General features: G+C 40.6%; 1 protein-coding gene across 2 annotated transcripts; it reads left to right on the forward strand.

Moving 5' to 3' along the window:
- The first annotated feature begins 478 nt into the window (after positions 1 to 478).
- Positions 479 to 9756, forward strand: cops4 (COP9 constitutive photomorphogenic homolog subunit 4 (Arabidopsis)). Of its 2 annotated transcripts, XM_061262383.1 has the most exons (11): positions 479 to 619; positions 1427 to 1506; positions 1606 to 1757; positions 2629 to 2732; positions 3176 to 3329; positions 3880 to 4030; positions 4461 to 4631; positions 4923 to 5038; positions 6232 to 6276; positions 8291 to 8375; positions 8734 to 9756. In XM_061262383.1, exons 1-11 carry the CDS (start codon positions 546 to 548, stop codon positions 8865 to 8867), a joined length of 1266 nt encoding a protein of 421 aa, XP_061118367.1. In that variant the 5' UTR covers positions 479 to 545; the 3' UTR covers positions 8868 to 9756. The 2 variants fall into 2 exon arrangements, with proteins under 2 accessions (XP_061118367.1, XP_061118368.1); XM_061262384.1 differs by lacking the exon at positions 6232 to 6276.
- The last annotated feature ends 1216 nt before the right edge of the window (positions 9757 to 10972 follow it).

Below are 10972 nucleotides of genomic sequence, written 5' to 3' on the forward strand. Positions count from 1 at the left end.
AGCTGTTCACGTGAATTAAAGCTGGACAGGTGAACTACATAGTTAGTTAGTTAGTTAGTTAGTTAGTTAGTTAGTTAGTTAGTTCGTTTGTTAGTTAACAACCAGCCAACATTAGCAATGGCAATTCATGTAACATTACTGTAAGGTGTTAGCATGATTTTGTTATCTACGTGCCCCAAAGTTACCCATAATTAAAATGCACTAAATTTCAATTGCATTCCATTTAGCCAAAAATGACATCTGCACTTAGATAGATCCATGATAGTATATTCCCTCAATGGCAAGGAGATGGCGTAATTCATAAGTCTCTGAAAACTTAAATACATTTTTTTTTTAAACTAGCTAGGCAGTTCGGCAAACACCTTTTTCCTCATACACTGCCACTAACAATATGTTTGCGATACTCGGTGTAATTATAAATAGTCAGATTTAGTGATTTTCGGTTGGAGGACCAAGGCGTTGTAACTACTACCCTCTATGCTTCTACCCGAAAGGATGTACCCTCTTGGTGGTTAGCACTCGTTGTTGACATTTTGGTGGAGAAAATGGCGACCGGAGTCAGACAGGAGCTTGCACAGCTTATGAACTCAAGTGGATCTCACAAAGATCTCGCCGGGAAGTAAGTATAAGACTAAAGCGAATCTAAAGGAATATTTTGGAATAAGTCAATTCAAATAGTGTATCAATTTTTTTTACAGGTTTAAGGAACCCGTCCGAATGGCTGACACCTCGGCCATATCATGACAAGCCGGCTAGCTGCTCACTAAGCATACAAGCTAACGGCCGCACATCAACGCGTGTTCAGCGTGTTACTTAGCTAACGACTAGCTGGCTTTATTCTTGTAGGTTGCATGTCCTAAAACTAACGGATACATATAATTTATTTAATCGATATAAAGCTGTCACATTTCGATGTTTATTCGTTTTGCTACCACTGACTCACAGTGCCAATTCATCATTGTCGTAACTAGCCAGCTAGCAAGTAAGAGGAGCTAGCTAGCTAATGACGGAATCTGTTCTTTATTTTTTTACAATTGACGTTAGACAGCTAGCTAACGTTAGCTAGAAGGTTAACATTTGCTAACGTTGCTATGCCTTCCTGGATATCCCTCGTGAATGTGTAGTCAGCTGCATTAGCTAGTTAGCTAATCGCAGTGTTGCAGCGAACATTGCATATTGTCCTGTCAAGTTAGCCAGGCATTGCTTGCTAGCTAGCTACTTTCTACTAAGATTGCTTTCTTGTCGCGTTTAGGTTACTGATTGGGTAATAAGGAGTAAGCTAACTTACTCTTCATCTTAGTAGGGCCTAGGCTATGGTTGGCTCAACTGGGGAGCTAACCCCTGACCAACGTAAGAAAGTAACTGCCTATACACCTGGTGCCTTTTTACTTCTTGCTCTGAGCTAAACCCAAAATGTCACTTGCAGATATCGACAAATCCTGGAAAAAGCTATTCAATTCACAGATGCGGAACAACTGGAGGCACTAAAGGCATTTGTTGAAGCCAGTAAGTAAGACTTGTGTAACTGCATATGTAGCGGCATTCGCCGCTGACTAGCGGCCCCCTATCATTTCAGGTTTTCCATCTATTTTCCATCTCTTGCAGTGGTCAACGAGAACGTCAGTTTAGTCATCTCTAGACAGCTACTGACTGACTTCTGCACCCATCTACCGAATCTCCCTGACAGCACAGCCAAGGCAGTCTATCACTTCACCCTGGAGAAGATTCAACCCAGGGTCATCTCTTTTGAAGAGCAAGTCAGTGACCTTGGCTATTTAAACCTTCATTATAAGCATGTACACTCAGTGAGCACTGTATTAGGTATTTATTGGACTTCTTTTTTAGATTCATTGGTCTTCTGCTGCTGTAGTCTATCCACTTAGAGGTTTGACGTGTTGTCTGTTCAGTGATGCTCTTCTGCATACCACTGTTGTAATGCATGGTTATTTGTGTTACTGTCGCCTTCCTGTCATCTTCGTCCAGTCTGGCCTTTCTCCTCTGACCTCATTAACAACGCATTGTTATCCGCGTTGTTTTTCACACCATTCTCTGCAATCTCTAAATCCCAGGAGATTCTCAGTTTCTGAGATACTCAACCTACCCTGTCTGGCACCAACGATCATTCCACAGTCAAAGTCACTTAGATCACATTTCTTCTCCAACAGCTGAATCTTTTGACTTTGTCTACATGCTTTTATGCATTTAATGGCTGGCACATGATTGGCTGGTTAAATATTTGCATTTACAAGCTGGTGTACAGGTCTACCTAATAAATTGCTCAATGAGCTTATATCGCAAAGTCAGCCTTCATCCTTTTTAAAATCAGTTCTGTCGCATTTGTTGTGTTTGTCTTGTATGAAGTGAAAACGTCCAAGTCTACATGCTTTTATCTCATTTTGAGAGTTGCCAAGATTAAATGCATTATTAGACCACAGCTTTTGCACAGAATTATAATAGGTCTAGGATAGTTGCAGGTTCAATTCTCAGTGAACTATTTAGCTGTTTAAAAAGGAATGCTGTGTAAGTCATTCTCGATAAGAGCACCTGCTAAATGCCTATATGTAATGCAGTGCTTTTAAAAAATGCTGTGCACCAGATAGGCAGGTAACTGGTCTTTTGGTCTCTCAGGTGGCTTCAATAAGACAGCATTTAGCAACCATTTATGAGAAGGAAGAGGACTGGAGAAATGCTGCCCAGGTCCTCGTTGGCATTCCACTGGAAACGGGACAAAAGTAAGTTGTTCCGGTCAATATAATTTATTAATTGGACCTAATTTAGATAAATCTTAGTCATCTGTATTATTTTGTATTGTGGCCTATTCTGTCGTGCATGGGTGCATCTTTTAGACTGTGGACATTCCTTTCCCAGGTATTTAAACATCATCATGTGTTTTTTGCACAATCACTTTCACTGAAATTGTTCTCAGTCCAGAGTGCTGTAGCAGTCGCTCACTTTGAATCTGAAGCCAGGGCTGCAGTTAGATGGACAGGCACAGTGGTCCGGAAATACACAGAGTCAAGCTGAGAGTTCAGCCTCTAATGGTGGCATTTAATCAATAACATAGCTCGCAGTCAAAGCAGTGACTGTGATCATTTCAGTGCCACTTTTGTGAAAGATTTATTTCACAGAAAGAAAAAATAAAAATAAAGATTAATTTTTCCCTATTTCTGACCAGGCAGTACAATGTAGATTACAAGTTGGACACGTATCTGAAAATAGCCCGTCTCTACCTGGAGGATGATGACCCAGTCCAAGCAGAGGCCTACATTAACCGAGCTTCCCTGCTCCAGAATGAATCCACCAACGAACAGCTGCAGATTCACTATAAGGTGCCTGGGAGTTTTCATACTATTGCAGTTCACTTGTAGTGTTCATGGGTGTAACTAATAACAGGAGAGTGAGGCTTTGTGAGACCCAGAATGTGTGGAGCTAACTTGTGCTATGAGCAGCTATCTGGTTTGAACAAATCAGTGTTTTTGCGATGTAGAGTATAGTCATCTGATTGACTATATTTAGATTACCGTGTGTAAATTATGTAAGAATTTCACTTTTACAGAGTTAAGGGATTGTACTAAACATATAATGTGGTAGTTAATTAAAGGTAGCTTGTTGATGCTGTTATTGAACTGAAAACCGCACAAAGTAGTACAAAGTGGACTAATTCATCTCTATAGGGGCCCAACAAACAATGGCACGTGAGGAAATATTATATATTGTATATATACAATATATATGTAACTGCTGGTGGCCTAGTGACTATGACAACCTGCTCTTCGTCGGGATGCAAAAATTCTAGGTTTTTGTAGATTTCAAGTCCAGCTGACATACTAGTTACAATGGTAGTTGGAACAAATGTGCATCTCTTGCGGTCTTTTACAGGTGTGTTACGCCAGAGTCCTGGACTACAGGAGGAAGTTTATTGAGGCAGCGCAGAGGTACAACGAGCTCTCCTACAAGTCCATCGTCCATGAGAGCGAGCGGCTGGAGGCCCTGAAGCACGCCCTGCACTGCACCATCCTGGCCTCTGCAGGTACTCCTGCTGGCTTCTCCAAACTGCCAGGACATCCTGTTCCCTGAGTCATGCAATGTAGTCCAAGTCTCAATATATTTTACTGTGAATGCTGGTCTTTTTTCTTCTAATGTATAATTTACTATTAGTTAAAGCAGTAAGATCATTTCTAATTGTCTCTCTAAGGCTACCCCCAGAAGTAATTTGTCAGTGGTAATGTTAGTCGTCATTTTGAAGGTAACATCTTGGAAACGGGGGGGGGTTTCCATCTAAGTAGCCCAAATTTACAGTAGTTTGACTATTGTGGACACTAGGTGTAATCCTTAACAAGCGTACATTTACCAGTAGAACGTCACTGAAAATTGATGGAGAATCTGAATGTTATTCCTGGTTTGAGTGTGAGCTTGGAACACAGAATGTGCCATGGGTTGGTCTCTGTCTCTCCGCCCAGGCCAGCAGCGTTCCCGGATGCTAGCCACCCTGTTTAAGGATGAACGCTGCCAACAGTTGGCTGCCTACGGCATCCTAGAGAAGATGTACCTGGACCGGATCATCCGGGGAAACCAGCTGCAGGAGTTTGCTGCCATGCTGATGCCCCACCAGAAGGCCACCACAGCTGATGGTCAGTCCCCCCCCCCCCCGCCCCTTGTGCCTTCAGTGCAGTGGGACAGTGTCAGTGCCCCTCCTTTATTTTCTGTCTCTCTCATCACCCAAGGCCAGTGCAAGTTTAGTTTCTGTGTCACCGCAAGGGACAGCGCATATTTGTGTACTTGAAACTGAAGGTCATATGGTTCTCGTATTGCTCTGTCTGGTAGGATGGCTTGTTTGCTAAAATTGATATTTCACAAAGGAACTGTTGTGTGGAATCAGCTGTCGTGATCTGTATCGGTCCTTCTTTTATTTCCTTCCGCAGGCTCAAGTATTTTGGACAGAGCAGTCATCGAGCACAATCTGTTATCTGCTAGCAAACTCTACAATAACATCACTTTTGAAGAGCTTGGTGCTCTGTTGGAAATTCCTCCTGCAAAGGTAAGATTATATTGGGATGAATAGGTAGCGCAGTCTGATTTATTTTGTACTTTATTGTGAAATACGACAAGACTTCTGTTGAGCTAGAAATGGGAACCAGAATTAGGTTTTCAGTTCAATTCTGGAATGTGTGGTTTTACATGTCTAATTAGCTTGCAGTTAAATTAGTTAAAGAGATTTAAAAATAGACATTGAATTTATTTTTTAAAAGTAGCAGTTAACCATTTTTTATAGTAATAAGGTTTGTGGACTTAATTATTTTTCCCCGTAGATGTGATTTTTGCCTTTAGCAAAAATGTTAGTTAACTGTTAGTGGTGTATCAGTTTTAAACAGCCTTCTTTATGTAGATTTTAGTAAATTATTCATGGTAATATTTCCCTTCATTAAGTGAGAAATGGTGCCAAAAGAAGCACAGCAGTCCATTCAAGGCCATACCGTAGACCACTATATCGCAAACCTCTTTTTGATACATGTGCTGCATTTACATATGTACAGTGCTAGTACTAGTGTGCTATTTTTTTAAATTTTAATTTTGTTAAAGAGAAATAGTGCTGTGCATCATCTGATAATAATGCAAATGATTAATCCGATTATATTTAGAGTATATAGTACAGTATTGCACAATATTATCATTGAGATATTAAATGTAAATACTATGTAATTTAAGTCTGACATTTAATGACATGGAAGTCAATTGAAGGTTCCTAACCCTAATTGAGATGGTTTAAAAAATCTTCCAAGTTACATTTTTCAGTATTTCTATGCACATTTAGTTTTTTAAATAATATTTTGAATGTAAATATTATATGTGTAAAATAATGTGTTCTGGATCTGTTTTCACTTATTTTAGTTCTGAAACAAAGACTATAATCTATGGAGGCAAACACTGTTTAGCAAACTTGGGTCAATTATCATTTAACCTGGCTAAATAAAATGTTATTTACTTAAACTGATAAAAGTATGAATATGAACTATAAATACGAAATCTGAGGGCTCAGATGGCATGCTAAGCTGTATGAAACGTGTAAACTGGTGATAAATGCATCGGTCCAAAGAGTTGTGTTTTAGGGAGGGAATGTCTCACAGAGAGGGGAACCCTTAGAGCAGTTTTGTTGATATGAAATTGTCAGTGTGAGTAGGAGTCTCACCATTGCCCAATGGCTTGTATTTAAACATGTGTGTTGTTGTGCAGGGCGAATGTCCTGATGAGGATGCCCCTGGTTACAGATGCAACTTGGTAGGGAACAAATACACTACTTTACTAATAAATGAAGTGTGAACCAAAAAATAGACGAAAGAAAAATCCAAATTGAACATTCTCTTGTTCTCTCGGTGTCTTAGCTGAAGACAAGAGTCCTTAAAAATGGAATGTGCACTCCCCTTATAATAGCTATATTATTTAGAAAATATCAAGGGCCCTTTTCTGAAAAAAATAGAATGGAAAACACATCGTCATCACCAGTTTGCTATACAAATATTTATTTTGTCACTTGTTGGTTGTTGTAATTTCAAACTTTTGCATGTGTGTAGAAAAGTCCCTGGTACTGTTTGCTATTGGCTAATCTGAACCTTTTGGATAGGTAGGGCTGGTTGTAAGCTTTTGTTATAATTGCACTTTGCCTGATATATTTACTAATTTATAGTGATAACACATACAGTTACATGGCCAGGTAGACCTTGTTCCAAAGGTGTCAAAAGTTTGTTATAGCTCAGAACAAAATTTCTCATGGGTAAGTAAGTTCCACTGGACTATTTCAAAATGTAGGCTAGTGAGGAAAGACCAGTTATGGCCAGAGATTTGACTAACTGTAACTCAGAAAGCATTCGCTGTAGTGACATCTCAGTTCCAGTCATTCCAGTCAAGTCCAGTCCACAAAGCAGTGTTCTTCTCTGACCATGGTCCACCATTTTATTAATTTGCACCACGGCATTCCACAGTTTCCCTTTGGCCTTGCAAAAAATAGCATCAGTTGTAGTATCTTTTGATGTTGTGACAGACACCTCAGCACCACTTGAGTAAAACCTTGATGAGAACGCTGCAAAGATTATTCTGCACAAATGTACCTCTTGAATTTCCTGTGCTTTTGTGCAAAATTAAAAACTCTTCCAAATTCATTCATAGTTTAGTACCCAAGGCCTTATCTAATCTAGTACTAATCTGCCATTTTGTAAATGATCTTACTACATGGCTTGAAATTTGCTGTAATAATTCTAGCACAAGCATTAATAGCAGTGCCTAATTTGTGAGCTGTGACGGGCACCATTCTTAGTGCAAGTGCAATGTTAATAAAACCACTTCACCAAATGCAGTGGAGGCTTAAGGAAAGCTACTGGTTATGATATATTTAATATATTTATCCTTATTAATATTGTTTCCTGATGAATATATTTAATTTTGTGTGAAGGGAGGATGCTCTAGGGTTTTGTGTGATGTTAGAACACTACATTATGGAACACTATATGGAACAATTAGACACAGCATACTATCTGATGTGAGGGGAAATTGCAGTTATAATTAAGTGGGCTCAAGCATATGTTTTCAGCTGGTCTAATTCATATGCACCCAAATTATAACGGGAGTGAGCTATATTAACAACTGGTTTGGGTTTGATTTAAATTCAAGGCATTTGCAAGATAACTCATGCCATGCACACTGCATTCTTGTTTAAAGAAGTTTGCGGCATTTTGAACTGTACTGTACGTAGACTAACCTCTAACATTTCATCAGTGATTGAGTACTTCACATCATTTCATGTGATGTATTTTGGTATTTTGATCATGCCACATATTGTAATAAATTATGTATGTTATTGCAGAGGTGGAATTGGACCTCCCAATGCATGTAGTGCAGTGGTGCCCAATCACGAGCCGTGGATCACCGAGGGTATGCAGTTTTTAAATCCATCCAGTAGCTATACCTGCTGATGTCACTAATTAACCCCTCTTCACCCAGAGAGGTGAAGTCAGCAGGTGATGTGATGGGTTGGAATGAAAACCTACATGCTCTCAGCCCTCCATAGCACATGATTCGGCACCAGTGATGCAGTGTTTTTGAGCCGTTCCTGGTTTTACTACATGCAGTTCAGTGCACTGGGCGAAACATCCGGTACTCCAAACTGAATGTGGTAAAACTCGCATTGGGAGTGCCGTTTCTGCCCCTGGTTCGTTGAAGTGTTTGTGAAATAAAAGTCTGTGTGTGTCGGAGGGGGGAATGCAGTAAAATGTAAGCGAGCTTGTCTTTCTGTGGACAGGCAGAAAAGATCGCCTCGCAGATGATTACAGAAGGCCGAATGAACGGCTTCATAGATCAGATCGACGGCATCGTCCACTTTGAAAGTGAGTAGGGCTGCCGCAGCTTGAACTGGGGGGATCTGTACGTTTAGCATTTTTAGCAGGTCTAGATCAACAACACAAACACTAATTTGAGCTTCTGTCGTCATTTCATATTCAGCCTTCATTAGATTTAACATGGATTAGTTGCTTAGTGTCTAAAACTGATTTTATTTCATTTAAAAATGCACAGAGCAGATCATATTTACCTTTAGAACATGAAATGTTCAGATGCTGGATTGTTTTCTCTTGCACCTACACCATTCCTACTGATAGTGAGGGTTTTAGAGCCTTGGTTTTAGAGATGGGTTTTTCTGTTGGTGACCCTGCCTAACGGCGTGTTCCCCCCTTCTCCACCCCTCAGCGCGGGAGCCCCTGCCCACCTGGGACAAGCAGATCCAGTCGCTGTGTTTCCAGGTCAACAACCTCCTAGAAAAGATCAGCCAAGCGGCGCCCGAGTGGACAGCGCAAGCCATGGAGGCCCAGATGTCCCAATAACCTGCCTGCCTCGCTCCCTCGAACACTCCCCCCCTAACCCCCCTTTCTGATCACAGCTTTTAAACGTCCTGCCCTGCCCCGCCCTGTCCTGCTCCACCCCACATCCAGGTCAAAGGTCACTGGAGAATGGGTGCACACCGCCCAAAGTAAAGGGGGGTGGTCAAAAACCCCTCCCGCCCTCTCCCGGTTTGGATGTGGCAGCTGAGGCCTGCTGCTGGATTGGTGGCAGCTCCCAAGAGGATGAATTTAACATTTTCTTCAAGCTAAGCTTTTCTCCTGTTGCCATTCTCAAGGAGGGCCTAACTTTTTGACAATTATTATTATTATTATTTTTTTTTTTCCCCTTCATTTTTTTTGTAGCTTGCACCCATTTGTCAAAGTTTCTGAGTGGCATAATGCTGGCCTTTGTCTGTGTTTGTTTGTGAGCAACGTGAGGCTATATTGCGGTTTGATGTTCAGGAGGTCATCTGTTGTTCAGGTGGCGGTGTGCAGCGGGGCCGCCGGTGTGCCGCTCTGCGCCTGGAGTGTTGCAGCCCCGTGGGATCTCCCGAGGCTCTCCGCTCGTGAATACCAATAACGCCCTCATCCCACGACCCGTTCAGCTCGTTCGTTTGATCCAACAGCATAATGCGGTCCTCCGATGCGGTGAAACCAGAAGAAGGACTTCCAGGACCAAGTTTCTGTACTTGGAGCTTATGTCCACAGGGTTACTGGGGTTATCTGAAGCAAAACCGTTTTACTTCCTCTTACACACATAATGTGTACCCCCTTTTGTTTGATTCTAGAATAATCTTTTTTTTTTGTGCCGCGCTTTCCCATGGTTATCCTGTTAAAGAGATGTTTATGTATGGCCCCTGTACTGAGATGAATAAAACCGAAGTTGAACGAGTTTTGTGCGGATGCTTCTTTATCAGAGAAAAAAAAGCTTAGTGGTTGAATCACCGTAAAGCAGGATGAAGGGATTTTGGGACACTGCAGGAATTGATTTGAATAGGTGGGTGCATTCAAATTAGGCAAATTTGAAGGCATGTGTCAGCACTGGCCCTCTGCCACAGGATGTCGCTGTCTGTTTACGTAACCTTATCTGCACAGTGTTAGAACAGCTCTTGATAAAAAGCAGAGTGGATAGTCTGTTTTTTTAATATATATATATATATATATATATATACCTGGTAAATATTGAAATGCATGACATTGGATTATATTGAAATTAATATTTGGAAATGGCACCGAGAGAGGTAAGATTTCGATTAGTCATGACATAGAAATTGTTTTATGTCCCCTTTGTTAAATTTTGTCAAGCCACTTGGTGTATGCACAGGTGCATGAATTAATTGTCATTTCGGACCTCAGTATGAAACATAGCAGCTACAGCTGCTCAATTTTGATCTCATTGTTTTGCTGTGAACTCTTGGCAAAGAAACTGGACATTTTAACAATTCAAGGCTTGTTTTTTTACCATAATATATCCATTCCTGGCACTGGTATTTGTCTTGTAGCACGATACATGTAGCATACAATCAGATTTTTATTCAGAAATCACAATGGTCTTTTTTTTTATACTTATTGACAGGGTTCATACACATGTCTGGAAAGTATGGAAAATTATGGAATATGATTTTGATCATTTCCAGGTCTGGAAAGTAAAAGGGGGCATAGAAAATATCTTTATTTCCAGACAATGTGTTCAGTTCCATTTGTTCAAGTAGGACTGTTCACATTCTGGTGCTTTCCTACTAGAGCACAGCTGAACACTGGCCACAGCCTCTTCAGCCCTCCAGGGTTCCCAGGCTCGTCAAAGCTCCCCTTAGCCAGCAAAGAAATTTAAAGCGACCACTTGAATAATTTAATTTGAAATGACTTGCAAGAAATAACAATATTTGCAGTGATATGCTGTACTGTGCAAAGGTCTTGGGCACATGTAGACTAATTCCGTAAAGCAAATACAAAACTAATACAATTAACAGTTTTAAATATCAAAGTTTACTATAAAGTGCAGTGGAGTTTAAAAACTAAATCAATCAATATTTGTTGTGATCACTCTAAAACTGCATCAGTTTTCTAGGGTACACTGTCCTGCAGTTTTGTAAGAAAAACGACTGGTA

This window comes from Conger conger, chromosome 12 (genome assembly GCF_963514075.1).
Source record: "Conger conger chromosome 12, fConCon1.1, whole genome shotgun sequence".
Lineage (NCBI taxonomy): Eukaryota > Metazoa > Chordata > Actinopteri > Anguilliformes > Congridae > Conger > Conger conger.

Excerpts from the sequence above, each read along its gene's own strand:
- cops4 (XM_061262383.1), top strand. The coding sequence starts at position 546 with ATGGCGACCGGAGTCAGACAGGAGCTTGCACAGCTTATGAACTCAAGT. Across the intron at positions 3,330-3,879 it reads AGCTGCAGATTCACTATAAG|GTGTGTTACGCCAGAGTCCT; the intron begins GTGCCTGGGAGT and ends GGTCTTTTACAG. Across the intron at positions 4,031-4,460 it reads CACCATCCTGGCCTCTGCAG|GCCAGCAGCGTTCCCGGATG; the intron begins GTACTCCTGCTG and ends CTCTCCGCCCAG.